The sequence below is a fragment of the Pezoporus wallicus genome, unplaced genomic scaffold (genome assembly GCF_028554395.1).
Source record: "Pezoporus wallicus isolate ANWC-B61680 ecotype Strahan unplaced genomic scaffold, APGP_CSIRO_Pwel_v1 contig_8090, whole genome shotgun sequence".
Classification (NCBI taxonomy): Eukaryota; Metazoa; Chordata; class Aves; order Psittaciformes; family Psittacidae; genus Pezoporus; species Pezoporus wallicus.
In genome coordinates this window covers 861,203-888,805 of record NW_026642841.1, presented here as the reverse complement: position 1 = coordinate 888,805, position 27,603 = coordinate 861,203, and the positions used below count along the sequence as shown (strand labels likewise).

At 48.4% G+C, this 27,603-nt stretch overlaps 1 protein-coding gene across 3 annotated transcripts in view; it reads left to right on the top strand.

Annotated features, from left to right (window-relative positions):
• Nucleotides 1-26,548, top strand: part of TOX2 (TOX high mobility group box family member 2) — a 136,414-nt gene extending 109,866 nt beyond the window's left edge. For 2 of the 3 annotated variants that reach the window (XM_057432350.1, XM_057432351.1), the window contains 6 exons: nucleotides 2,512-2,751; nucleotides 7,281-7,508; nucleotides 16,303-16,383; nucleotides 18,098-18,505; nucleotides 20,555-20,685; nucleotides 26,252-26,548. In XM_057432350.1, the coding sequence (XP_057288333.1) occupies nucleotides 2,512-2,751; nucleotides 7,281-7,508; nucleotides 16,303-16,383; nucleotides 18,098-18,505; nucleotides 20,555-20,685; nucleotides 26,252-26,288 (1,125 nt within the window). In that variant the 3' untranslated portion in view covers nucleotides 26,289-26,548. The remainder of the gene's footprint in view (nucleotides 1-2,511; nucleotides 2,752-7,280; nucleotides 7,509-16,302; nucleotides 16,384-18,097; nucleotides 18,506-20,554; nucleotides 20,686-26,251) is intronic. The other variant, XM_057432352.1, reaches the window with a different exon arrangement.
• The last annotated feature ends 1,055 nt before the right edge of the window (nucleotides 26,549-27,603 follow it).

The window sequence follows — 27,603 nt, the reverse complement described above, 5'->3', positions numbered from 1 at the left end:
TCTTCTAAACTTTTTCTTCATTTAAAATAAGGGCAATAAATTATTCTTTGCCTTAGCAGCTGCCAGATCTTCTCCAAAGTGAAAGATCTGGGTTAAACTGACAAAATCCAAGACAAAATCACCTTTTTCATTGGAAATTGGGAAGGAGCTTGGTGCTTGCATGGCAGGTGGGTGCAGACCCAGGTGCCCATCTCTGCCCGTCTCACCCTTAGCCATTCCCATGACATTTGCAAATTCAATTGCTATTGCAAACATTGCCTCTCTGATGCCTCCTGTACTGCCCGAGCCTGTTGTCCATCCCCATCTTGCTTGGCTGCAGCACGCACATCCTCGAGGTCTTTTTGGCCAGGGTTTCCCAGCCAGCAGCACGTGGCAAGAAGAGGCCAGACCTCTGCAATAAGGCAGGTTAGCAGGGCGCATAAAACTTGTTATAATTCATGCAGCAGCGAGTTTCCTCAGCGCCACAATGGAGCAAAATCAGCCCTGATGGCTCCGTGAGCTGGTGTTTCCTTGCAAACACCAAGGCCAAGGACAGTAATTCAGCGTGGCCCCAAGTCAGCCTTGGTCAGACTCAGTGAGCTGTTGAAGTGCAAGACCTCAGAGCAGCTTTCAGTGTCTGAAAGGGCCTAAAAGGATGCTGGAGAGGGACACCTCATCAGGGACTGTAGTGATAAGACAAGGGGTGATGGGTTCGAACTGGAACAGGGGAGAGTACGGTTAGATATAAGGAAGAAGTTCTTCCCTGTGAGGGTGCTGAGGCGCTGGCACAGGGTGCCCAGAGAAGCTGTGGCTGCCCCATCCCTGGCAGTGTTCAAGGCCAGGTTGGACACGGGGGCTTGGAACAAGCTGCTCTAGTGGAAGGTGTCCCTGCCTGTGGGGATGAGCTTTAAGGTCCCTTCCAACATAAACCAGTCTGGGATTCTTCCTGCAAGTTAAATTCCTGTAGTGCATAATTAATACAGAAAAGAGGCAGATCTAGGAAAATCTGCTCCCCTGACTCACACTGCAATGATGGAGAAGCTGAAGGAGAGCAGAACATGCTTTTGGGTGTTGTGTAAAGCTCTTGATTCCTAACCTGCAGCAGTAAATCTGGTTTTGCATTGGACTTACTTCTTCTGAAGCCTTCCAAGCCCTTGCAGGTCTTCCCTGGGTTTCTTTCTGTGTATGCTGCTAATGGAGTTGGCAAGCCTCCCCTGGTAAGGAGAAATCACAGTTCAGTGGGCTGATTGGAAATGAAGATTGCTAATAAAGAAAGCCTGGGTCTTTAAACTCATGTTAACACTAATTCTGTTAGCATTAAACCTGGCTGGGCAGGGATGCATCAGAAGGGCCTTGGAGCAAGCTGCTTTAGTGGACGGTGTCCCTGCCTATGGCAGGGGGTTGGAGCTGGATGAGCTTTAAGGTCCCTTCCAAACCATTCTATGACTCTATGATTTGACATTTCTTATTAGCCATATATATATATATAAATTTCATTTTGATTTTTATTTTTCCAGCGTGTTGGGATCAGCAGCCTCATGAGGCAGCACGGGTGTTGGTGGCCTGTGCCGTGCCCAGGTGTCCCAGCGGCTCTGTGTGTGATTAGTCATCTTTCAGTCCCATCAGCCATCCCCTCACTCTCATATTATGAGGATAAATAAACATGTATTAGGAAACTCTTCATTTCTGGGGACAACTCTATCACTTGGCCTCCTATTTTATCTCTCTTACCTACATGTGTGCACACACAAACATAATTTTATTGGCCATTGTCTGGACTTCTGCTCCATTCATTTCAAATGGGGTTGGAACTGATGTCAATATTTGAAATTGGAAAAGTCATAGAATCATAGAATAGTTAGGGTTGGAAAGGACCTTAACATCATCCAGTTCCAACCCCCCTGCCATGGGCAGGGACACCTCCCACTAAACCATGTCACCCAAGGCCTTGTCCAACCTGGTCTTGAATACTTCCAGGGATGGAGCATTCACAACCTCCCTGGGCAACCCCTTCCTGTGCCTTTCCACCCTAACAGGAAAGAATTTCCTCCTTATATCCAATCTAAACTTCCCCTGTTTAAGTTTTAACCCCTTACCCTTGTCCTATCACTACAGTCCCTAATGAAGAGTCCCTCCCCAGCACCCCTATAGGCCCCCTTCCCAGGAGGAACTTTAATGGGGTGGTGGCCACCATCAGGGCTTGCCCCAAGCATTGCAGTGCATCTCAGGGCATGTTGTGGGGCTTCCTGCTCCTGGGTGTAACCCCAGCAGCACTGGCAACTTGCCAGCCGTACAATGGATGCAGGAAGGTTGTGATACCTTCATAAGCTCAGGCAAGCAGCTATTTTTCCACTTATGTAGTTACTAAATGTCAACCAAAGTGCTGCTCAGAAAGAGCGTGTTTGGAAGATTTTACCAGCTGTGCGGAATGATTTTTAATCAGTCAATGAGAGTTTGTCTTACAGTGATTTGTCAGTATAATAAACAAATAAATACATTTTTCAATGACAAAGTGATATTCTCCTAACTCAGATCCAGGAGATGGTCCACTCAGACGCCACATCCTATGAGTCCAACCGTCAAGTGCCCCTGATCAATCGGCCTGGGATGTTGGCTGGCCCCATGAGCTCTCTCAGCCAGTCCCAGCTCATTTCTCAGATGGGGATACGGAGCGGGGTAACCCACGGGTCCCCATCGCCCCCGGGAAGTAAGTCTGCTACACCATCTCCCTCCAGTTCTACTCAGGAAGAGGAGACAGAGTCACATTATAAGGTACGTGCAGTCATGCCTGTTTTAACAGACAGTGAGAAAACAGCAGATGATGTTTTTCAGTGAGGGATAAATTGAGCTAAATAAGAACACAGACTTTTGGTGTTTTCTTTTTAAATATATATATCTAGTGGGAGACTTTCACAAGGATTGGGGGATTATTTCCAACCTCGGGTGAGGTACAGCATGGCAGGCTAGCACACGTAGAATCACAGACGGGTTTGTGTTGTGTTGAAACTCATCCAGTTCCAACCCGCCACAGGCAGGGACACCTTCCACTAGAGCAGCTTGCTCCAAGCCCCTGTGTCCAACCTGGCCTTGAACACTGCCAGGGATGGGGCAGCCACAGCTCCTCTGGGCACCCTGTGCCAGCACCTCAGCACCCTCACAGGGAAGAACTTCTGCCGAAGATCTAATCTCATATCAAATATCTAATCTAATCTAACACGTGACTGGTTTGTGCATGCAGCAAGTTTGGCAATGAGAGTAGGGCTTTTTTCTCCATGCTTACCAGGTCCATCAAGCTGCAGTTTCCTCCAGTGAGAGTTTTGTTGAGCAAAGCAGGTTCAGGGCTAAGATTCTGCAAATGCTTGGCTGCAAAATTAGATTGCTGATGGCAGGTTGAGGAGGCTTAAACAGGGATGGAAAATAACACAGGGTGGGTTGAACTGAGCTCACCAGACATGGCTTGTTAAGGAAAACCCCTAGAAATTAAAGGAGGAAGAGTCTTCTGCCTCTTTTAGGTGGTCAGCAATGTCTTAGTGACACAGAGTCTGCCTCTAGAGCCAACACATCTGCTGCCGAACATGGCAGCAAGAAGCCCAAGTTTTTCCCATGGTTTTGGGGACATCTTGGTTGTTGCCCATCTTTCTCAAAATGCACCAGCAAAACAAACAGCCCTTGCTGTGTGCCATGAGTCTGTTATTTACTGAGGTCAATCGCTGGACTCCCTGGGGGACTTTGATTAAAGCGTCCCATGGAAAACCTTCTCCTGGAAGGTGCTGATCCAAGGACAGCACCAGAATTGGTATTGTAACCTTGTCCTGCAGAGATAGATGGTTGTGACAGGATTTGAATGTATAACCCCAGCAGCAAACAGTGAGGAGCCTGGAGAACTAGAAAAGCACTAGGACTGAGCAAAACCTTTTCCCTTCCAATGGAAATCCAGGCAAATGTATTCCCATCACTCCTGCATCTTTTCATCCGTTGGCAGCTTTCACATCAGATCAGGGTATTACAAAGCAGAGTGCACACGCGGATGCAAAGCAGCTTCAGTGGACTAAAAGTGCACAAAGAAGGGATACAAGTGACTGAAACCAGACGCAGTTTCTCAGACTCTGCGATCCCACATCTGGGGGACACTACGGAATGAGTTGTGCTGCTGGACCCCATGGTTTGCCACCTCCCAGGGTCACATCGCACAGCTCCAGCAGGTACCTGAGAGCTGGAATCTGTCATGTCAGCAGCAAATGAGTTTCAGCTTGGTTACACACAAGGTCCTCTGCCTCTTCAGCATCACCCAGCTTTCATCCCGGCCAGCCACAGATGCAGGAGTCATGGAGAAGGACATGGCTTTCATCCCGGCCAGCCACAGATGCAGGAGTCATGGAGAAGGACATGGCTTTGGGGTTGGATCTTCTGTTCCTGTTGAGCCAGTGATGGCTGTGGGGGTAGGAAGAATTTGGAGATGTCCAAATTATGACAACTTGCAGAGACAAGAATTCTTCCTAATCCTAAAGGCATGCTCCCCTCATTTTTATGTCCAGCAAGAAGGGTGAAACAGGAGTGATGGATTTGATGAAGGAAGGAGACCATAAGTGCAAAGAAAGCAGAACCATATTGTGGCCTACAGGTTTCTGTTTGCTTTCTCTATCAACACAGCTGCTGTATTCACCCAATGGTCACATTTCATATGGCCTTTCAGGGCCTTTCTGCAACAAGTCATCAAAGCAACATCTAATAAGCAGAAATTAATCTTATGACCAAGAAGGTCACACATCGAAGAAATGAGTCTGATGCCAGCAGGTAGTTCAGGTCCAGCAGGTCCTATGAACCAGGAAGCTTGTGATTTTAGGAGGTCTGACTGCCACACTGATGCATTTACCTGCTTCATTGCTTCAGAGTGTGTACACTTGCATAGAAGGGAGAGGTAGTTACAGCCCAGCTTCCAGCTGAAGTACTGATGTTTCTCCATAATTACTAAAATCACAACATCCATGGGGTTCCTGCTCTTCACATGTTCAACATCTACCAGTTTATGGGATCACATCTCTCACCATTGAACTGCCCCAGTCCACATCTGGTGTTACACTTCCCTTCTGCTGCCTCTTGAGAGCAGATCCATGCAGGGGCTGGTGGCCACACACCTTTTCCCACTGCATGAGCCTTCACGGTTGCTTTGATCATGGCTCACCCCTTGGGGGATGCAGTTGCTTTGGGGCAGCAAGGTGAGGGCTTGCTGGGTCTTGCCTTTAGCCATGAACATGGCTGAGGTTGTTGAAATATCTTCTGCAGGTCAGGGCTGAGCGGTTGTCTCAACCTGTGCTGCATCACACAGCAAACCCCAGGAGAACCAGGCAAAGCCCTGATTTGCTCTGCTCCCTCTTGGGAGCTGGCAGCTCCAGGCAGCCTTGCAGGCAGCATATGTTTTCCATACAGACATTTGCTCTTTGTTGCTGCCTAAGCAGGACATCTCTGTGGCTGTGGTTGCACTGTGTCTGTTTCCACCCCATCACTTGGTGAATGGCTCGAGGAGAGCAAGTCATCCCATGGCTCTTCAGTGAATCAAAGCACTACAGTTAGTTAAAATAGCATCTCGCTTGCTAATGGACCGAAGCCCTGTCATGCAGGTTTTTGATCCTAATAAGCTGCCCTTTCAACCCCAGGCCTCCCATTCAAGCCCAATTGGGCAATTTGAAATTAAATGCAATTTTTTGTGTCTCTCTGCTCATTCACTAATGGTCACTGTCTGTTTGACAAATGTCACGGCGCTGATACTCAACTTAATGACCAGTCAAGAGCTGCTGAGTGGAGAGCAGGAGTACTGCTGCCCTTTACTGCCCATGCCTGGCCTGTACCAGCTAAAGGGAAGCCTCTTAAATCCCAGTGCTTCCAAGCACACAATCAAACCCATCAGGAGAAAAGGCCTCTTTCTCCCAGCACTCCCTGGGAGGCCCAGGTTTTACACTGGTTTGGTGGTTTGATCTGTGTCAATTGATTTGTTTTAATTTGGTTTAGACCTCAAAGTGACAGACTAGGTGACTTCTTAAGTAATGCCATTAGCCTGTGCCCCTGGTAGGAGAGGCACTGCGGGTGGTAGCTGAGCACTTGATGCTGGAGTGTGGTGCGTCTGCAGGCAGAGGTGCTGGAGCCCCGTTTGCCCTTGAGGATGCAGAGATCTAGGCAGAAGCAACTGGGAGAAAATGGTTTTATTCTCAGCCATGTTTCACCTCTGGTGCATTGACTTTTTCCTCCGCTATAAAATAAGGATAATGGTGCTTCCCTGTAGTGTGAGCTTTCACTGACCACAGTCAATGTGTTGAGAGCTTTGATGTATGTCCAAGTGCTTTCCAGGGGTCTTTTTCCTTGCACACCATCACACAGAGGCATCTGCGGTCCCATACATTCAACACACTGCCCAGGGCAACCTAGAAGAGGCTCAGCTGTAGGATCTGCTTTCAGTGCTACCTTCATTGGAAGCATCCCCGTTTCCAGCATTGCTGTTCTACCTCCCAGCTTGGCCTCATGCTGAGCAGCCACAAAGTCCAACTGCTGTTGCCTGTGTCCTTCTGTCATTGGTTCAACCGCCCACAGGGTACCGAGCATGGATACAGCCAGACCAAGCCTGCGTCCAGGCTGGTTGTAAGGTGTGAGCAGCGCATGCAAAGTGTTTAATACATAAGAGTAAAATAGGGGTACATACCTGTTAGCATGGTGAAACGGATTTCTGATGGCCCCAGCGCGATGGCTAACATAGTGCTGGTGCTTACGACCCTCCTGCCTAGGGAGAGGGGATGCTGAGGCACTGGCACATGCAAAGGTGGGGGTAGCCAGAAGCAACTCGCAAAGGGGGATTATTGGGCTGGAAATCAGAAACCAATTCTGGAAAAACACATGGGCTGCTAAAGGGGTCTGGCTGGGAAGCGAAGTGTTTAGAGAGGTCCCTGAGGAGGATCAAGGAGTGAGTGAGCTTGTGCTGCCAGGGAGGAGGAGGGTGAAGGGGGTGACTGAAGATGAATGTGGAAATCCCCAGCTTTGGAGCAAGGACCACTGGAGCAGAAGGGGTGAGCCCAGGCTGTGAACGGGGCTGTGAAATGCACCCAGCCAGGCTCAAGGACCCAGCAGCGGTTTGTGTAATGATCCTACGGGCTCTTGGGGGCCAAGGAGACACCCAGGGCTGCTTCCCTCCTCATTACACTGGGAGCCTTTCTCTGCCCATGCTCTTTCTTGTCCCCTTTGCTAAGAAGCTATATCAGGGACACACACCTGACTGCTCCCAGCTGACTGCTAAGGTTCATCTCTTGGTTTTGCAGGTTACTGGGGAGAAAAGACCATCAACGGACCTGGGCAAAAAGCCCAAAAGCCAAAAGAAGAAGAAAAAGAAGGACCCCAACGAGCCCCAGAAGCCTGTGTCAGCCTATGCCCTGTTTTTCAGAGACACACAAGCAGCCATCAAAGGGCAAAACCCCAATGCCACCTTTGGAGATGTATCAAAAATCGTTGCGTCGATGTGGGACAGTTTGGGAGAAGAACAAAAACAAGTGAGTTCATCTTTCTTGTTTTCCTTTCAACTGTTGCAGTGTGGTTTTCCCTGGTGCAGAGCATCAGTCTCCGCAGCGTGTTAGGAGAGTGCCCCTTTTGAGAGAAATCTCTGCTCTTACACAGAGAAGGAGGTGGGTTTCTATTTACTTCTTTTACAAGGAGACTGTCTAAAAACTAATTCTCTACAGCACTGGTCTCAAATCTAATGTTAAGGCTTTAAAAACTTAGGGAGGAGATGCCTGAAGTGACCCTGCAGAGGAAACCTTCCTGCCCCAAAGCTGTCAACCACTTTCCATCTGCCTCACATGGAGGCTTCTAGGTCCTGCTTTAACTGTTTTGCTGATGCTGAGTGAGTTACAAAAGCCTGTAATTGCATGTGGCCTGTTGAGAAAACCCCAGGAACAGTTTCCATAGCAAGGATGTCTTCATCATGCAGAGAGAGGTCTGGCACTGCAGGTGGTGTGTCTGACCCCAGACTGATGCTCCCCCTTAAAATGTGAGTCCTAGCAGCCAGTGCTGGCTCCACCTCCTCTTGGGTATCCATGGGCAGTGATTGAAGCCGTCACATTTAAAGAGGGAGAAGCAGGGAGGAAAAGTCATTTAAATGGAAGTCATGCTAGGGAATAGCCTTGATTTCCACCCTGAACCAATCATGGAATAGAATCATGGAATGGTTTGGGTTGGAAAGGACCTTAAAGCTCATCCGGTTCCACCCCCCTGCCAGGGGCAGGGACACCTTCCACTAGAGCAGCTTGCTCCAAGCCCATAATAGGAATCAAGGCAAGGCATCTTCTGGGATGGAAGCCCATTTGCTGAGCCATTTGGGTTCTCCATACTGTGCAAAGTGTTACTTTGATGTTTTCATGATCATAGAATCATGGAATGGTTAGGGTTGGAAAGGACCTTATGATCATCTAGCTCCAACCTCCCCTGATCCTCCATTTTCTCCCCTTTGGATGGATCACTGGGGGGTCATGCAGGGAATTCTCAGGCTGAAGAAGGGAGGAGGATCCCTTCCTTTGCCTGGGAAGCTGGAGGGCTGGTGCTGGGTCTGGGCTATTAGTGTAAGGTGTGGGAGGTTCAGGAGCACGCAAAAGCTTCCACGTCACCTCTTTCTCCGGCTTTCATCCCTCCCAACATCCCGGTCTGCTTCTCCCTTGCTCCATCTGGTTACAAATACCTCTGTAGACCGGGGACTGAGCTCGGCTGCAAATGTGGTTTATATAATAGAAGAGCTGGTGTGACCTGACTCCGCGCAGTGCAAATGCTCTTAATTAACAGCAGGGATTAAACCAGCCCGTTTATCTTCCCTGCTAACTCTCCTTTCTTCTCCTTTATGAGACAGCAGCAGCCTCTTTACACACGCTTTCTAAGTGGCTCCATTTCTCCCTCTGTAATTGATTTAATTAAGTCATTTGTTCCTTGTCTGAATGCTTAAATATTAACTTCCTGGCTTTGTCTCCAGCTCTATACTTCTCTCCCACGACAGCTACCTCCCTGCCCAGGACTCCGGCTGCAGGCAGCTATTTATCTTGGGCTTCAGGACCCTATTGCTGTTTTGTGCAATGTGGCACGTTCACTCTTGAAGGGTTTGGCTGGAAGAGAGTTTATTTAGTCCTCGTTTGCTTTCCTCTGCCAGCATCCCCAGTCAGGTTTTCTTAGAGCCATAAGGGAGTGCAATGGAAAGGAGAAAAGGAAAAGGAAAGAGAAAAAAAGTAGCAACAAAATGTCTTAAAGGCAGCTCTGCTCTGGAGCCAGGCTGAGAGAGCTGGGCTGGGTCAGCCTGGGGAAGAGAAGGCTCCTGAAGGGGAGACCTTAGAGCAGCTCCAGTGCCTAAAGGGGCTGCAGGAAACCTGGAGAGGGGCTTGGGACAAGGGCCTGTAGGGACAGGCCAAGGGGAATGGCTTTAACCTGCCAGAGGGGAGACTGAGATGAGCTCTTAGGCAGAAGCTCTTCCCTGGGAGGGTGCTGAGGCGCTGGCACAGGGTGCCCAGAGAAGCTGTGGCTGCCCCATCCCTGGCAGTGTTCAAGGGCAGGTTGGACACAGGGGCTTGGAGCAAGCTGCTCTAGTGGAAGGTGTCCCTGCCCGTGCAGGGGTTGGAGCTGGATGAGCTTTAAGGTCCCTTCCAACACAAAGCAGGCTGGGATTCTATGAAAACTAGGCTGTCCTGCAGATCCCTTCTCCCAAGGACTACAGGACATGATGCATCCTGGGAGGGGACAGTGACCAAGCAGGACAGACACACATCACTGCTAAAATCCTGCTGGGACCTGGGGGTCCAGACTGCCACATGGCAGCACCAGGCTGTGATTGGGCCCATCCTTGGATAGGAGCATCATGCTCTGGGGAGGGCTGGAAAGGTGGAAAAGAGAAGTATTTCACCATCTGTGCTGCTCCTGGCTCTATTGACGACAGTGGTTTTGAGTATCTTCACATCCTCACTGCAGAAAGCAGTACAGAAGGCAAGCCAAGGAAAAGCCAGCACAGCGATGGCGAAGTAGAGAACCAGGAGCCAAATATTGATGTTCTTGATCAATTCTGACCAAGTTTATTAAAGAAAGCTTCCCTTCTACATGGCATTAGAAAAGTGGGTGAGTTTGAGGTTGTAGGGTCTGATTTGGGGCTGTGCCATGGTCCTATACTTAGATCTCCCCAAACCCCCAAGATCTTCAGGGTAGTGCTGGGGCATCACATCTCCAGAGGGCTGATGTGCAGACCTCAGCCCCATCATGCAGTTATTAAGCAGTCATTTACATCACTGTAGTTCCTGCTTCAGATGAGGTTTATAAACTTTATTTTCCACCTTCCAAAGGGCACAGTGTTTCCCCAGCCCTGGGTGTGTTTTGGTTCCAGCCTTGGAGAAAAGCTGGGCAGGGAGCAACCAGGAAGAGGGTTCAGAGCAAGAAACCCAACCTCAGGCAGGGCACTGTGGACTTGCGATCCCCCACCACACATCACCATCCCCATAGATGCTACACAGAGCATTCTGCAGGCAGAAAGGAGATGCCACCTCTTTGCCAGGTAGCTCAGGCCAGCACATGGAGGGTTAATCCTCTGCTGTTGTGCTGCTAATGATTATATGTGCTGTAATATCAAAGCTGTAGCTATTTATTTGCCATTGAGCAGGTGCTGCTGCTCCCACAAAGCAAATTTGCTTTCTCTTCCTGATGAAACAAGCAAAATAAAGGTTGCTCACGTCCCATTTCAGATAGGTTTTTTCCCTGTGCAAAGACAAACAGAGAGCGGGAACCAGAATGCATATTATGCAAGAAACCATATAATCGAGGAGCATCTTTGATTTGGCTGCTGCTGTCACAGACATGTATTTCAGAGAGGCCTCTCCCCCCCCCATTCCTTTTGTTCTTACTGGTTTATCATTTGTGCCTTTGTCATTTTGTTCCTTCTTCTTCTCTTCTTAGCCTCTTCACAATGAATCTTCATTTTTCCTCTGACACACTTGTATCTAAATTTCCTTATTTCCTGCCTTTTTTTATTTATATCTGTTGCCTGGTGATTTGATCATGCTGTGGAATACAGGATTAGCAATCTCTGTGTCCTTGGGTACTGCTCAAGGACACCTGTTCTGCAAAGAGCCGTTTTCTTCCCCATTTTAACCCCTTCCAGTGTGGCCGCGCGTGCGGAACAGCAATAAATAACAATACCTTTATATCCCCAGCCCTGCATTAGCAGGACGTTGTAATCTTCATTCTTCAACAGCTGGCATGGCCCTTTCTAAGAAGCTTACATGGGAAGCTGAAGAATGTGACTCGGGGTAGGGGGGTGAATATGAATATGTACTCTTTGAACTTTGCAAACAGTTTAGCAGCTGTTCCTGTAGAGATAACTTAGGCTTTGGTGGATAGTGAGATGCTAATGGAGCCATTATCATCAAATGGGGGACCTGTTGTAGTGATCTGCCTGCAGCTCCAGGTCCCTGCTCCAAGCTCACAGAATCCTCAGTGTGATTTTTCCTCATGAGCAGATCCAGCCCAGCCTTTGCAGTGTTACCCAGTGAGAGCTGCCTGATTTGATAGAAATTAGAAGCATTTGAGCACTAGATTGGAGCAAACTCTGCTAATTGCAGCCTCAAGCTGCACCAGGGCAGGTTTAGATGGAGCCGAGGAACAATTCCTGCCCCAGAGGGTGCTCAGGCATTGGAACAGGCTGCCCAGGGCAGGGCTGCAGTCACCGTCCCTGCAAGTGTTCACACAGCGTGGAGACGAGGCCTCAGTGCCATGGGTTAGTGGTGGCCTTGGCAGAGTGGGGTAAGGGTTGGACTGGATGAGCTTAAAGGGCTTTTCCAACCTGGTTGATTGTGATTTCTGTGATTCTAATTCTCTGGACAGGCTTCTTAGCTGGCATGGACATAGCGCTCCCAGCCTGGTCACCAGCCCTGCCAAGGGCCGTCTCTGCTCCTTCTGTCAGGGGCATCTCATGTGAGAGAGAAGCCTGGAAACTCTCTGGAGCATATTAAGAAGTCACCAGTAGGATTTGCTCTTCTCTGCCACATTCTGTCTTTCCCTCTCTGAGCACCTTCCTGTTGTGCACTGTATTTTGGGGGAAGAGGATGTTGGCTTGGAGCCTGGTGGTGATGGAGCACAGGGAATACTGACAAGCTGGCAGTTTAGGTGTCTCTGGAACCTGCTTTTCATTAGGAAAGTCCAGCAATAGATGGATTGGTGTTTCCCTAGATTCTAGAAACTCAGAGCAGAAGCATCAAGAAATTCCTGAGCAATCTTGATGAGTGAAGCTTGATCTAAGCCAGGGCTTCCCATCCTCAGTTTGAAGTCCTACAAAACCAAGATTTACAGTTGAGTTGACAAGGCTGGGGGCTCACTGGGAGCACAAAGGTACCAGAGATGAATCCTTGCTCATGATAGCCCTGCTTCAGCAGGACCAGTTCAGCAATGCTAAATGACTCCATGGCAGATGCACCAATCCCAAGCAACTTTTCAAGACAGGTCTGGTGGAGACCAGGATAATGATACGGAAGATGTGAAGGGTCAGAACTGCTCTTAAAAGCAGCTCCAAGAGTGTGACTTCTGTTCCTGGAGATCAAGATCGCAAGTGTGGAAGATGAAGGTTGTGTGCTTTTCACTGGAGGTTAGGGGTTGGATTTGTCACCCTCCTCCTATGTTTCATTTGGAGTCTTCTGTGAGTTGTCCTGGGAACACACTTGAGTGATGGATGACTTAGACCCAGGTGTCACCATGAAGTCAAGGCAGAGGAATCTTTCAGGATGCTTTAATCAAATGCTACTTGATTATGGGTTTATTTGCTCATTCTCCAAATGACTGCTTCACAACATTGTGCCTCCACCAGGGTAAGGGAGGAGCTCTCCTGAAACCCTGCAGATAATTCCCATAGCCAGGGCCTTTTATGTAGGTGTCCTCAGGGATGTTAGATGCTCAACAGCCCCCATGCCATAGCTGGGAGAGCCTGGGGGAATTGGAACACCACTTAACCAGCCACCTCATGACGGGCATCATTGACAGGTACCTCCCATGTCCAAGATTGTTGACCTCAGGACTTACCAATCAAGACTGTAGGTATTAGTCTGAAGGAGATGTGCTGTGATTTAAACGTAGCTTGGGTTCGCTGGTTTTAATGCGGGGAGGAACAGAATAAGCCTTCTCAAGAGGGGAGGAGGAAGGTTACAGAGGAGGGTGCAAGGAGGTGAGGAAGAGCTAGGAAGGAATAAGGATGACGTGGTTGTGTGTGCTATGTGCACTTCCAATGGCTGTGTGGAGGCTGTCTGCAAAGAGAAGGGTGGTGTGGCAGACACCACTGTGCAGGGAGGGAGTACTTTTAGTCATCATATGAATAAGCCCTAAGTTAAGGTGATCCCAAGAGCTGTCTTGCAGGAAAGTGTATCATAGTTGTAAGAAAAACCCTCCAGATTTACAAGCAGAATGAAATCCAAATTTATACATGGGAGGGGGAGAAAAGGGGGAAACTAGTCATGGAATCATAGAAAGGAGGGCACTGAGAGACTTAAGAGGTCAACCAGACCATACTGCTGCCTGAAGTCAGGATCATCTCTACTTAAGCCATTCTTGGTGGATGTGTGCCTAATCTGTTCTTAAACTCTCAGTGGTGGAGATTACACATCTCCCCAGGCAATCTCTTCCCGTGTTTAATTATCCTCACTGTTAGGAACACTTCTCTCTTGCTTAGCCAACATTCCCCTTGTTCCAGTTTAAGCCCATTGCCTCTTTTCCTACCTGAGGCAGATGTAAAGGATCGTTCAGTACCTCCTTTGCTGCATCATGTTTGGAGGCTGTGGCTCCTCCTGGTCTTCTCTCCTATCTAAACAGAGTCCTTCAACTCCCCCTGGAGACCTTTACTGCACTTTTCATCTCTTCTCTCTTGATGGTCTATCTCCTTTTTGAAGCAAAACGCCCCAAACTCCATCTGGGATTGCAGGAGAGACCTTGTCACTTGGGCTCTGTGGACCCCTTGGTTTTCTGGGGGAGAGTTTCATCATTCCCAGGCTTGGGAAGCAGCGTTTCTGCTAAGGCCGGATGCCGAGCTTACGGCTAACATCTCTGGCTGTCATTCAGTGCCTGCACGACACAGAGCCGCTCGTGGGCGTCAGCAGAGTTTGGAATAATTGTCTTCTCTAATTAACTGGTTATCAAACAAGAACATTTCATTACAGTACAATTACTGGCTGCTTTGCTGAGACACAGAGGTGTCAGCGGTACGATCCCAACATATGCTTCTTACAGCTCTGATTTTTTGTTTTCATAAGCACTAAACCATTTTGCTTCTCTCCCCCCCCCAACCCACCCACTCGCTTAATGACTAATGAATCCTCCTGCTAATGAATAAGGAAAATAAATCAGTGGGCACGGCAGGTTAGAAAGAAAAACATGCAAAATGTTTTGAGGATCCTTAAATCTGATAAATTACTTTGAAATTAAAATCCCTGGGAGAAAATGGGAGTTAATTAGAAAGTAACATGGTTTTGTCAATGTTTAAATTAAAATTTTAAAGGTTATAAATACTGCACTAGAGCTGCCTTTACACAGAGGATTCCTGAGAAGTTTTGTTGGATCTGCTCATCCCACATCGGAGCAGTCTTTCTCCAGCTGCAGGCTGAGGTTTCGCTGCTCAGGGTCCTCCAAGGACACTGTGTGGGTACAGAAAGCCCCAGTGCAGGGCAAGGCTGCAGGAATCTCAGCAGGAGACCCTTAGGGATGTTTTCATACCGTGAGGGTGCTGAGGCGCTGGCACAGGGTGCCCAGAGAAGCTGTGGCTGCCCCATCCCTGGCAGTGTTCAAGGGCAGGTTGGACACAGGGGCTTGGAGCAAGCTGCTCTAGTGGAAGGTGTCCCTGCCCGTGGCAGGGGTTGGAGCTGGAGGAGCTTTAAGGTCCCTTCCAACCCAAACCAGGTTTAGTCTATGTTCACAAACCAGATAATCCACCAGGAGCCATCCATAGCTGGAGAAAGCATCACGAGAGCACCACAGGAAACACTGCTGGGTCTCACCCTCTTAACATTCTCTGTCACCCTGATCACGGCCAGGGCTGGAGCAGGGACTGGCCCAAGGGGAGAAGGCTCCTGCTGGGAGCAACCCCTCTCTCCCTTCAGGAGGACACAGGATTCAGCTGCCCCTTCCCAGTCTTGCTGCATCAGACCCCACCCAGCAGCGTGTTCCAGACACAAGTGGCACAGCGCCTGCTCGCTGAATGGCGAAGACAAGGGCAGATGAGGAGTGGGGAAAGAAAAGGGTGTAACAGAAAAAAGCAAGTGATGGGGATGCAGATGGGCACAGAATGTATTGGTTACTTGTTCATCTGCATTGAGGTTAAAGAAGTCTCATTTACCTGCCCTCTCACTGTCCATAAATTGCAGGGTTTTTCTCCAGCCAAATCTTCCTAACAATTGATTCTGTCTCTGTGTAGCTGTGGATGTTTTGATTTCTCACTGCCCCAGATTTAGACAAAAAAAAGCAAAAATGCTCTTGGTGTTTTCTATTACAGAGGGAAAAGTATGTTTTCAATATATCAGCACCCAGCTATGCCCTGAGACACAGGAATTCATATTTCACTGTTGTGCAGGCATCAGGTACCATGTTAAAAGCATCTCTTAGCAGCAGGGCTGGGGGACACCCCACATTGCTGTGTCACAGCAGGTGCTGCGATGAGCTATGGACACAAGTAAGGTGGGGAATGTAGAGAAAGGGAACAGCTTGCATTAGGGGAAGTGGTACAATGTGAAGAAATAGTTGTTTTTCACAGGCAAACTCTTCTTCAGGCTGACATTTTGAAATGTAATTTTGTTCTGAACGGAGCAAATATACTTCCTATGTAGGAAAAAGCCAAAGACAAACTTAGGCAAATACTCTGTTTCAGAAAATAACCATCTAAGACCTTCAGTGTGTCAAATCAAAATGTTTCATTGTGGGAGTCTCTCTGATTTTGCAATGAAAATAAGGTTTTCAACCCATTTTTAATAGGGTTTATCTGTACTGATTTTAAACTGAAGTTCAAGTCATTGGATAATCTTCTGCTTCTGGGAGATCCTTGCTGGGTTCTCAGCAGCAGTGATTTTAGCAAAGACATTTTCACAGAATCATGGTTTGGTTTGGGTTGGAAGGGACCTTAAAGCCATTTATTTGCTTGATTTGGGACAAATTCCTCTCCAGCAGAAAGTTGTTTTCCGTGCACACGTGCATGCAGGAATGGCCTCAGCAGAGTGGGATCCCACTGAACAGGCAGGATGCAGCAGCACTTTATTCTACTTTATTAATTATTAATTCTTATCCATCCCTCGCTCCTTTCAGGCATACAAGAGGAAAACAGAAGCCGCCAAGAAGGAGTACCTGAAAGCGCTGGCAGCGTACCGGGCCAGCCTCGTCTCCAAGGTACAGCCACCTTCCTGAGGAGCTAAAGAATTGCTTCAGTGGGGTTAGGGTGGGTGCCAGGTTGCTTTCTGCCTTTAGCATCCTGCCATGAGACCCTGCTTTCAGCTGTCTTCATCAGCAGGTGCCAGCAATGGGGTGTCCCTGCTGTCCAGCCCCACCATCCACTGTACTCTCAGGATGGGAGTGCAGGGAACAAAGGAGCACTGCAAAGGCAGGACAATGAGGCTTATTTTGGGTGACACCAAAGGACTGGCCCAGGTGAAGGTGACACACCAGTCCTGGGCAGCATCAAGGTGCCAGCATCCTGCCTGCTCCCTGGTCCAGGCTCTAGAACCCTGGGTCCTGCTTCTCCCACGCATGCTCAGTCAAGTGCAGGGGTTTAGGAAGTAAGATCCATAACTGTAGGTTGATGAGCATGTGAGCACATGTGTGCTTAACACACTGCTGTTAAACCCAGAGAGCCTATTTTGGTACCTAACAATGAATGTTCAGGGGGGTTCAGGTGCATACAGGAATTCCTGGTGCTGCAAGGCTGCATCTGGAGCAGTGATGATGGACTAAGCGCCTGCCCATCCCAATGCTCCAAAGGTGGGTATCATCCCAGGGGACTACACGTTGTGCCCTCCTCTGTGCCTTCAGAGGGGGTACATGGGCATTTGTTACCTGTGAATTTGGGATGGTTCCTGCAGAGCTCATAGGCTTGCTGGCTCAGGGGGATATGCTGCCCTTGGGTTGTGAGTATGCCTATCAGGTGCTTTTCCTTTCAAAGCTTCTCCTTGGTACCATTACCATACCCTCAGTACTTAATCGTCCCATTTAGCTGCCATAGGAAAGAATGTGATGTCTCAAATCAACCATCATCTACAGGATCCATGTGATTGTGATAGTGGGCTGGGAAGGCTCAAAGCCCCTGTAGACACGAGTACCATTAGTGGTCTCCGCTCGTGAAGAGAACAGCAGCAAGGACACAAAAAATGGAATGGAAAGGACTAAGGGTTTAAAAGCTCTTCTTTGTCCCTTTGGAAATCTCTGAGAATCTTGGAAGGATGGATGGATGGATGGATGGATGGATGGATGGATGGATGGATGGATGGATGGATGGATGGATGGGCAGATGGATGGATGGATGGATGGATGGATGGATGGATGGATGGATGGATGGATGGATGGATGGATGGGCAGATGGATGGATGGATGGATGGATGGATGGATGGATGGATGGATGGATGGATGGATGGATGGATGGATGGATGGATGGATGGATGGATGGATGGATGGATGGATGGATGGATGGATGGATGGATGGATGGATGGATGGATGGATGGATGGATGGATGGATGGATGGATGGATGGATGGATGGATGGATGGATGGATGGATGGATGGATGGATGGATGGATGGATGGATGGATGGATGGATGGATGGATGGATGGATGGATGGATGGATGGATGGATGGATGGATGGATGGATGGATGGATGGATGGATGGATGGATGGATGGGCAGATGGATGGATGGATGGATGAGCAGATGGATGGATGGATGGGCAGACGGATGGATGGATGAGCAGATGGATGCATGGATGGATGGATGGGCGAATGGATGGGCAGATGGATGGATGGATGGATGGATTCATGCATGGATGCATGCCCATGACACATAACAATGTTTCCTCCCTTCCTACCTCATCACCCTCTGTTCTGCTTTCCCACAGAGCTCTGCTGACCAGGGGGAGACGAAAAATGCCCAGAGCAATCCACCTTCCAAAATGATCCCCCCCAAGCAGCCCATGTATCCGATGCCCCCGCAGGCTTCCTCACCCTACCCTGGCCTGGGTTCATTCCTGTCCCCATCGGACCTGCAGAACTACCGTGGCCACCCGCACCCCGGCCTCTCCCGGCCCCTAACCTCCAAGCCCATGCTGCCCAGCATCAGTGCCTCCCCACCACCCTCCTTCCAGATCAGCCCCCCCCTCCACCAGCAGCTCTCCTTGCACCACCCGCAGAGCTCCCTCCTCAGCCAGCCCCTCAGCATGCAGCAGGTCCCCCAGCAGCCCCTCCTGTCCCCCCCCATGGCACTACAGGTACAGCCCCCCATGAACGCCTCGCCTCCCGGGCAGCAGGTAGGTGCTCAGAACCACACCATTTCCCTCTTCCCATTGGACCTGGTGGTTCCTGGATGGTTTGGGGATGTTGGGTGTTGATGTTGTCCCCAAAGAGTCTTCTGGCTTCATCAGTTTGCAAACCTCACCATTTGGGGTGATGTTTTCAACAGTGCTGAGCTGGGACGATGAGCACCCCCACGAATGGGGCAGATTTGTGCACTAGAATCATAGAATTCAATCAGTGAAGGCTCCTTCTGTAGGGAAAGCTGCTGGAACTGGGAATATCCCGGATCAAATCTCTTTGTGCACATGGTCCCCCAGCCCTGTCGTGGGGGGTTTCACTGAGGGTCATCTGGAACTATGGGTTGAATAGCCAGTGAGAAACCCCTCTCATGATACTGCTGAGAGGAGCTCTGCTCTTATCCCATGTCTGGAAGACCGTGGGATAATAGCAGGGATCCAGGGGGGTTGCCAGGAGGAGGACAAAAAGGATAGAGGAAATGTCACAAACAAAACATAACATCATTATTTCCAGAAACTGCCTGGCAATAGGAGAAACTCACTTTGGGGGGCAGAGAGCCGAGAGCATGCAATGTGTGCTTGCATGTATGCTTATACCAACAGTGCAGTAGCAAAGCAGATCCTATAGACTGATGCTGTGAATGTGTCAGACCTCCTCAGCCATGCCCTGCTCAGCCCTGGGACCAGCCTGCAGGGCCCAACCCCTCCTCTTCAAACTGCTGTTAAGAAAATGCACCTGGAAGGAGAATTGGCTATAGCAAAACGCCTTCTCTATACCTTACAGAGAACTTGCCAGGATCCAAAGGAAAAGATTAATAGCTTCCAGAGTTTTTCCATGTCAAACATGACCTGGACAGACTACTCACAGTGGAGGACATATGCTCTGAATTCACAGCTGCTGCCATTTACTTGATGATACTTTAAACTGCAGTATTCACCCAGCTGGCTGCACAATCTGTGTTTCACATGCTTGCTAGCTATATATCACAAAATTCATATAGTTCTTTAGCAATGAGCAAAGCTTTCTTTCCTATAATGTGGCCTATTCAGTTTGGGGCTAACTTTGAGACAATGTTAATCTAGGAACAGTGGAAGAAAACCCAAGGAGAGCAGAGATGTGGAAGCACAGTTATACCTGACCATAATAAAAAGACAGCATGTGAGGGAAGGTCAGAGCCTTAATCAGATTTAAATCCCAGCCTGCTCAGGGCATTCAAAGTAACCTCTCTAGCACAGTGACTGGGCTTTAGCTCTACATTAGCAAAGGTGTTTTCTGTTATTCAGTGATAGCCTATGCCCAGAAATGAGCATAAAAGGGGATCCTCATCATCACTGTAATTGGGGTGTTGTGGCTCAGGGCAGCAATTTGTGAAGCTTCTTTCCATATAAATTTGTGAATAAAAATAAAAAGCAAAAAGAAAATACCCCACACTGCCCAAATTTGGATATTTTGGAGAAAATCGTGTTCTTGATCAAGTAACTACCATGACTCTTGTTTATACACGTTGCCAAATGTTACCTGATTAAGCCAACCCCCAAAACCAGAAAAGCTGATCAGCTTTCAGCTAAAACAGCCCCACAGCAGCCTTGTTCATTTGTTGGCAGTGACAGCTGATGGAGAGAGCTGGTGTGGGTGTTCCTTACCTTGTTGCTGTACATTATGATGGACTGACATATTACTGCAAAGGGAACTGCACTTGAAGTGGAAACCAGTTCTGATTGCCAGGCTGCTGATGCAAAGGCTGTCATGGGCTGCGTGTCACCCACAGCCATTCAGCAACCCCGAGGAGGGAGGTGCTGAGAAACAAGAGGAGGAAAGAGGGATGCAAACCAGATGTTGCTGCGTTGACACCTGCATGCAACAACTCATGTTCTGCAAGGCCCCCCCACAGTGGTGTTGGGTGCTGGGCTTGGCCCTGCTGCTGCCCCTGTGGCTGTGCAGTGTGGGGCCAATGCATGTAAATAACTTCATGTGATAGGAAGAGATCTGCTGCTTCTCCTGCTGTCTAAGCTGCTGTAACCCTCCCTTTCCTTTCCACCCTGCAGGACTTCTCACATATTTCATCTGAGTTTCAAAACAGTGTTGGACCCCGTTCGCCTGGTGCATCAAACCCTCCCGGGAGCACTGAGTGGGACAACGACTACCCCAGCAGAGAGTGTGGGATTAACCACTGCAGGCCAGTACACAGAATGGCACATTGCTGATGCACTTTCTATTATGTGATCTGTGACAGCGTACAACACTGAATCTGCCCTAAAATGTACAAAGTGTACAGCAAGATGGTGGGCTAATCATGGTCAGTGAAGTTTAAGGTTTCCTCTTCTCTATAGGCTCACTGAAGTGATGCTGTGGAAGCAGGTAGCTTAAAAATCACAGATAAATTCTTCACTGGGCATGAAGAGGTTTCCTTTTGTGTGTGTTTCCATCCTGTGAGCAACAGAGGAGTTGGACAATTTCCTTCTAGAGCAGGACAGGGAAGCCCAGACTTCCAAGCAGAATCACTGGAGGTTTGAAGGTGGCCATGTCCATCAGTAACATTCCCAGAGTGATTGCTCCTATCACTGAGGCCACAACTTCCCGTAGCTGTATCTAGCCTTTACCGGTTGCCCACGACAGTGCACAAAGCTTCATCCTCCCAAGAGCCACACGATGCTCCAGCCCCCTGCACCTAGCACAAAAAGGCCACAGAATCTGCACAGATCCTCCCCCTTATGCCCTACAAGCTCTGGCATTAATGTGTCAGCACGAAGGTCCCTTCAGTGCTCCTTCAATTCCTCAGTAAACAACAACACCAGGATAGACTCAAAGCTGGGGAACCGGGAGGGTGTGAGAGCCATTCCCAGCCTCTGCCTAATCCACTGCTCTTGGCTCAGCAGTACTGGTTTGGAGACTGCTATTGTGCTGTGTAACACAGGCACGTGGTTTGCTGGGAGAGCAGGTAGGGAAGGAAGCTCAGTAGCTTCTGAGTATTGTTTGATTGCTTGAAGTCCTGGAACACGGTGCTTTCAGTGGAGATAATAGCAAGCTCTCAGCCTTCTCAGAGCACAGCTCCCGCCGGTGCCAGCAGCGCACTCACAATTGCTGGGCTGGGCACAGACTGTACAGACATTTATTTCTTTCAGAGAAATAAATAACTTGCTGAGCCATTAGGATGTCGCTGCCGTCTGCCTGCCCGAGGGGGCTCAGCTACATCTGTGCTCCCGGAGCCTGCCTGAATTTTCTGCAGATGACCCAAAAGAAGGAACCTGTTTGGGCTGCGATGATAAAAGTCACTTTAGATGCTGTGGGCAAGTTGTTAAAGATGTGTGGAAGGTCGTGGCACATGTCCCTGCTCATTGCAGGGGGCTGGACTACATGACCTTTGAAGGTTCCTTCCAACCCAAACTATTCCATGATTCTATTCTATGATCCCAGTTTCCAGAGGTGCTGAGCAGAGGCAGCTCCCGCAGAAACTATTCCCACTCAGTAATAAGCATCACTTCTGAAGGGATCAGGTGGGAAAAAAACTTGATTCCCTCTGCAAATCCCACTGCCCAGGCCCCATGCGGAAAACTCAGGGTACTCCAGAGATGGGTGAAACGCTCCTGTAGCAGCCAGGATGGAGGTTTGTGTTGCTAAAACAAGCTCGGTGCCATGTGGCTGGAGTGCTGCATTGTGAGCCGAGGGCCCATGCAATTCATGATCAAAGCTCATGCATTTCATGCCTTTGTCACAGCAGAAATATTGAATTTCATGGGTTTATCGCAGCTTCCTGGAAAAAAAAATCATTCTAAACCCAGACAGATTATGCAGAGACTTCCAGATAATTATTAAAGTAGATTATAGCAATGAACTCAGATGGATATAGATCAGTACTGCAGAGAGTGCTTAGCACACCAAAACCTGTCATTGTCTCTGTTAAGGAAGGAGCCATCTCCTGTGATGAGAGACAGGGGAGCTGCTGGCAGCCGAGCTCCCAAAACTGCCTTGTTCTCATTGTATTGCAAAGCCTGGTGCGCCAGCAGTGCCACCATCTCCTGCTCCTGCTGTCCTGGTGTTTGCTGCCCAAGTGCTTGCTTATAGCATCCACACACCTCTGTAGGACTGCAGCCCTGGGGTGCCTCAAGGTTAGACTCATGTCAGGAAACGAGATCATCAAATCCCAGCCTGGTTTGTGCTGGAAGGGACCTTAAAGCTCCTCCAGTTCCAACCCCTGCCACGGGCAGGGACACCTTCCACTAGAGCAGCTTGCTGCAAGCCCCTGTGTCCAACCTGCCCTTGAACACTGCCAGGGATGGGGCAGCCACAGCTTCTCTGGGCACCCTGTGCCAGCGCCTCAGCACCCTCACAGGGAAGAGCTTCTGCCTCAGAGCTCATCTCAGTCTCCCCTCTGGCAGGTTAATGCCATCAGATGATCTGGTTCTCACCATCTTCCTGGCTGCTTTCTCCCATGTACTGTGCACTGATTTCCATGTTCCCCTTGAGCTCCTCAGCAGCACCATGCTGTGAGCCAGGCAATGCAGGGTGAGCTGTGTGCCTGAACAGCCCCAGCAATCAGCAGCACTTAGGCAAAGCAGTGGTAAAGGGAAGGGAGATCTTGTTGGGTTTGATTCATCAGTGCAGTTTGAGGTATAATCGGGAAGTCTCTGGATCATGTAATTGCCCATTTCAACCTCAAAACTGCATTCAGCTTAATTGCAATTAAAGCAGCTCTCTGAGGAGCAGAATCAGCAACTGTCTGCAAAGAAAAAGGGTTATTTTCTGTTGTGATGTGGCTCAGCTGTAGAGTCCCTGTGCGGGAGGATCATACCAACCTCCCCAGCACACGGTCCTGCCTTGTTCTCTGGGGTAGGGTTTTTGTTTCATGTCTCACCTTGATACTTCTTTAGCTTCCAACACGTGTCGGCACTGGGTTACGTGGGGTAAAACCTCCCAGTCCCACATTTTCTCTGGTGTTTGCCATCCAGACAACTGAAAAGCTGGGGTTGTCTTTCTTGCCATCCTTCTCTCCATCTAATAAGGGAACTGCTGTAGGGATTTTTCTCTCAACCTATCAGTGCTAGTTAAAATGCCATTAAATGACACTTCTTCCATTACGCCTCTGAAATCCTAGGATCCTGCAAGCAGGCATGCCTTGACTCATGAATCAGCCATGTTAGAGAGTTTTAAATGTTTTTAAGCTCATGCTCTCTCCATTCTTAATGATTTTGTGCTTATTGACTTCCATCCAATTTTCCTAGCTCTTTCTGGGCTTAAGCCCAAGCTGTCCTAGGTTGCTAGCAAAGACCTGGGCAGCATTTCTCAGTTCCTGCTTAGTATGTGACTACCACTTCCCACAAGCAACTGCAGCATAGAGCCTTATTGCTTTTTGCATCATATCACAAACTGCTTCTGTAGTTCCTTGTCTCCCTCACCTGACAGCCTTGTTCTCACACTTGCTCTTTCCCAGGCACCTGCTGAATCCCAGTGACTTCCTCCCTGGGAACCCACCTGCATCGAGGGTGCAGCTTGGTTTACAGTCACTTGCAAATCTTTCTTAATTCCTCAAGGCACCTCGTTTGTTTTTTTCTGCCCTGTTTTGTGATTACAGCTCTTTCCATACCAGACTTCGGGGTTTCATTTAGATTTGTCTCCTAGCATTGAAGCATTTTGGTGATAACACTAAACTGGATTCATCTATGTCCTTCCTCTCTTTTGCAAGGCGTCATTTCTTTTCCCACTCTCCTTTGGGCTAAAAGATGGGAAAGCATCAGTTACGTCTTGTCCAGACAAACAAGACCATGCACAGCCCCTTCAGCCAGACATTTATAACCTCGCTAATTCCTGCTGACAATGAAGTGATCCTCTCCAAATGGGGGCATTTTCCAAATCAGAATCCAAACAAGCAAACACTGTAGAAAGGCAAGGATAAACCATCACCAATGCACTTCGTTTGGATTCAATTATTTCTGGTAAGACTTTGTAATGAACTGGGATATGTTCTGTAGCATATTTTGTAAAATTAATGAAGTTTTAGGGCTGGAATTCCTCACTGCTGCTCAGTAGCATTAAATCTTTGCTGAGTGCAGTATGGGAGACTCTGCATTTTAAATGCAGATTATAAAATGTGGAGATTAGCAAAGTGCAGACTCTTCTGCTCTCTATCAGAAGACAGCTCTATCAACAGCAGCATTACGTTCCTGCCTGCTATTCCCCTATTATTCCACCCATAAGCACACCCACACAGGAGTCTCCCAAAGCTTTGTGATGTTCTTCACCACTTTCTAAGACCCAGATGTTTATGGAGCCAATGATGTTTCCATCAGGTCTGTGTAGATGATAAAACCTGTTAAAATCGCTGGATTTCAGAGCAAAACCTGTATAGGATATCAGACAGGGGGGAGGAACTTCTCTCTTCCACTACTCTCCCTACTATATCCTGAATAAAAGAGCATCCAGGCTCCCCTGTGGGACCCTGCTGACAGTAAGTTAAACATGCCAGCCAGCCCCCATGGAGGGCTGAAGCATGGGGTACTATAGGCAGGAAGGGAGAGGTGATACCTCTCTGTAAAGCCAAGGGATGTCTCAGTGCTGTAAGCTGGCTTCCCTGTCAGCACACACCTAGAGCTCTTCAAATCAAAGTCATTGCTTCAAAAACATGATCAAGTCAAGATCTGGAGGGCCAGGGATATGCAGAGCAAACAGCCTGGCTGCTGTCTCACCAGCCCTCCTCTGTGGCTTCATGCGAGTAAGGCAGCACTGAGCCTTGCTTGGGTTCCTTGCACCTCTTGCTGTCTTCATCAGGCCCATAGGAAAGACCAGCTACTCCTCCTGTCTCAAAGGTATTTCTTCCCCTTACTTCCTGTTATTAACCTTCCTATTTTGGAAGAGGAGGAGAGAGACATTGAGCAGATGGTGTCTCCTATTGCCATGCTCTTCAGGCATGAAACCCATGTTTCATCTGCCTGGACATCCCATCCACAAGCGTTTTCAGGCATAAGGCTCTCAGTTGTATGTTTGAGACCCCCTACACTTTTATCCAAAAGCAAGAGTCTGTTTTCAAAATCTCCATGGCTTACAATAAGGACAGCGTGTGATTAAGAAAGGGGCTGGTGGCCAAGGGGCAGATTTCAGGCACAGCACTCCACAGCACGATGGTGGAGATGGTACCAGCCTCACATCAGTGTGCTCTGTAGGGAAATCCAGGCTTGGCCCTCCCCTGCAGCCCCAGCAAGAGCAAAAATTAAACTACAGGAAGGAATTTATGTCTTAGCCCTTATTGTTGAAATTCAGGAAGAAATAAAACTGCTCCAGGCTCATATTCCTGCCTTTGGACAAGGGCCTGTAGGGACAGGCCAAGGGGAATGGCTTGAACCTGCCAGAGGGGAGACTGAGATGAGCTCTTAGGCAGAAGCTCTTCACTGTGAGGGTGCTGAGGCGCTGGCACAGGGTGCCCAGAGAAGCGGTGGCTGCCCCATCCCTGGCAGTGTTCAAGGGCAGGTTGGACACAGGGGCTTGGAGCAAGCTGCTCTAGTGGAAGGTGTCCCTGCCCATGGCAGGGGTTGGAGCTGGATGAGCTTTAAGGTCCCTTCAACACAAACCAGGCTGGGATTCGATGATTCAAGTGCCTTCTGCTTGGTCCATCTCTGCACACCCGCCCCTTCGTGCAGACCGCTTTGTGTATGGAATCATGGAGTGCCACAAAACACCAATCTCAGCTTCCCCGGTGACTTCCCAGCTGTTTCCCTGCACATCTCACCTTTTCCCTCCGGTTTCTCTTACAGCATGCTGCCAAGGGACAAGGCACTCTACCTCACCTAAAACTCAACATCCCTTTCGAGGCGGCTCAGACGAAGGACACTTGAGAGGGTCTATCCTACAGACTACCCAGAGTGGCATCGAGCAAGTCGTACGGACCAGAGCGCTCCCACTGCACCTCGGCGCTGGCTTCATTCCCAGGCTCTAAGAGCAGTTTTCTTCTCTTTCTTACTTTTGAACTCTAAACTCAACTTTCTGTGGAAGCCCAAAACCTCATAAATCATGGAGAACAAAAAAGAAAAAATAGTAAAAAAAAATAAAAATAAATAGACATAAAACCAACAAAAAAATAAGCTAAGGACACCCTTTTTCTGCTTGCCATCAGCTTAGCTACAGACTATTTTCCTAGTGAACTGCTTTTAGACGCAGCATAGGCCCAGGTCTGGTGTCCTGCAGCATTAGGCCAGCTCAGTAGGAGGATGCACTCTTTTGACTTGCTAACAGCACTAAACTTTGTGCAAGAAAATGTGAAGTTTGTGTGAATATTGTACATGCAAAGGCCTTGGATGTCTGGCAAAAAAAAAATACAAAAATCAAATAAAAACTATCGCTAGGTAGGTGGGGGAGAGAGGAGAAGGCAAAATAAGAGAGAGATGTGAAAAAGATCATGAAAATATAATTTGTTGGATAGTTGTAAGTAGTTTACTAAGTGTTTTAGAGCTGTGCTAAAGACATCTTTAAGATTTTTTTGTGAAAAGAATTAGTAGTTTCCTTTCTAGTAAAAGCATTTTATATTAATTGTAGCACATTTTTTTAGTTATACATAGAAGGGAGATGTGTATAAAAGAAAAAAACAACAAAAAAAAGAAAGCCTGCCAAACTTGTTTCTATTATTTGTACAGCAAGAAATGGACAATTTATATCCATGTCGTATGGCATTATTCTATTTTTTCTGCCATCTGTCCATCTATTTAAAAATTGCTGACAATGATTTTTGTCTATTTATGAAGGATTAGAGCATAATCACGGTTTCTCATCAGGTGCATTTTGGGGTTGTTTTTTTTTACTTTTTATTTCGTTGGATGGTGCTGCTTTCGCAGCGCTGGCACCCTCGGTTCACAACGCTTCTCTTACCTTTCTTTATAATAAAACGTATGAAAAGTAGAACTGAACCAGTCTCTCCTTATTCTGGAAATGTCCCTGCCATGTCCTTGCCCTCCTCAGCTTCCCCATCCCTCACTCCTTTGCCATCACATTCCCACTTGCTTTCTCTTTCTCCCCCCTTGCTCTGGGCCAGTATTACTTAACAAAATATTCTGGGCAACATGGTCTAGTTGAAGATGTCCCTGCTCATTGCAAGGGTTGGACTAGATGAGCT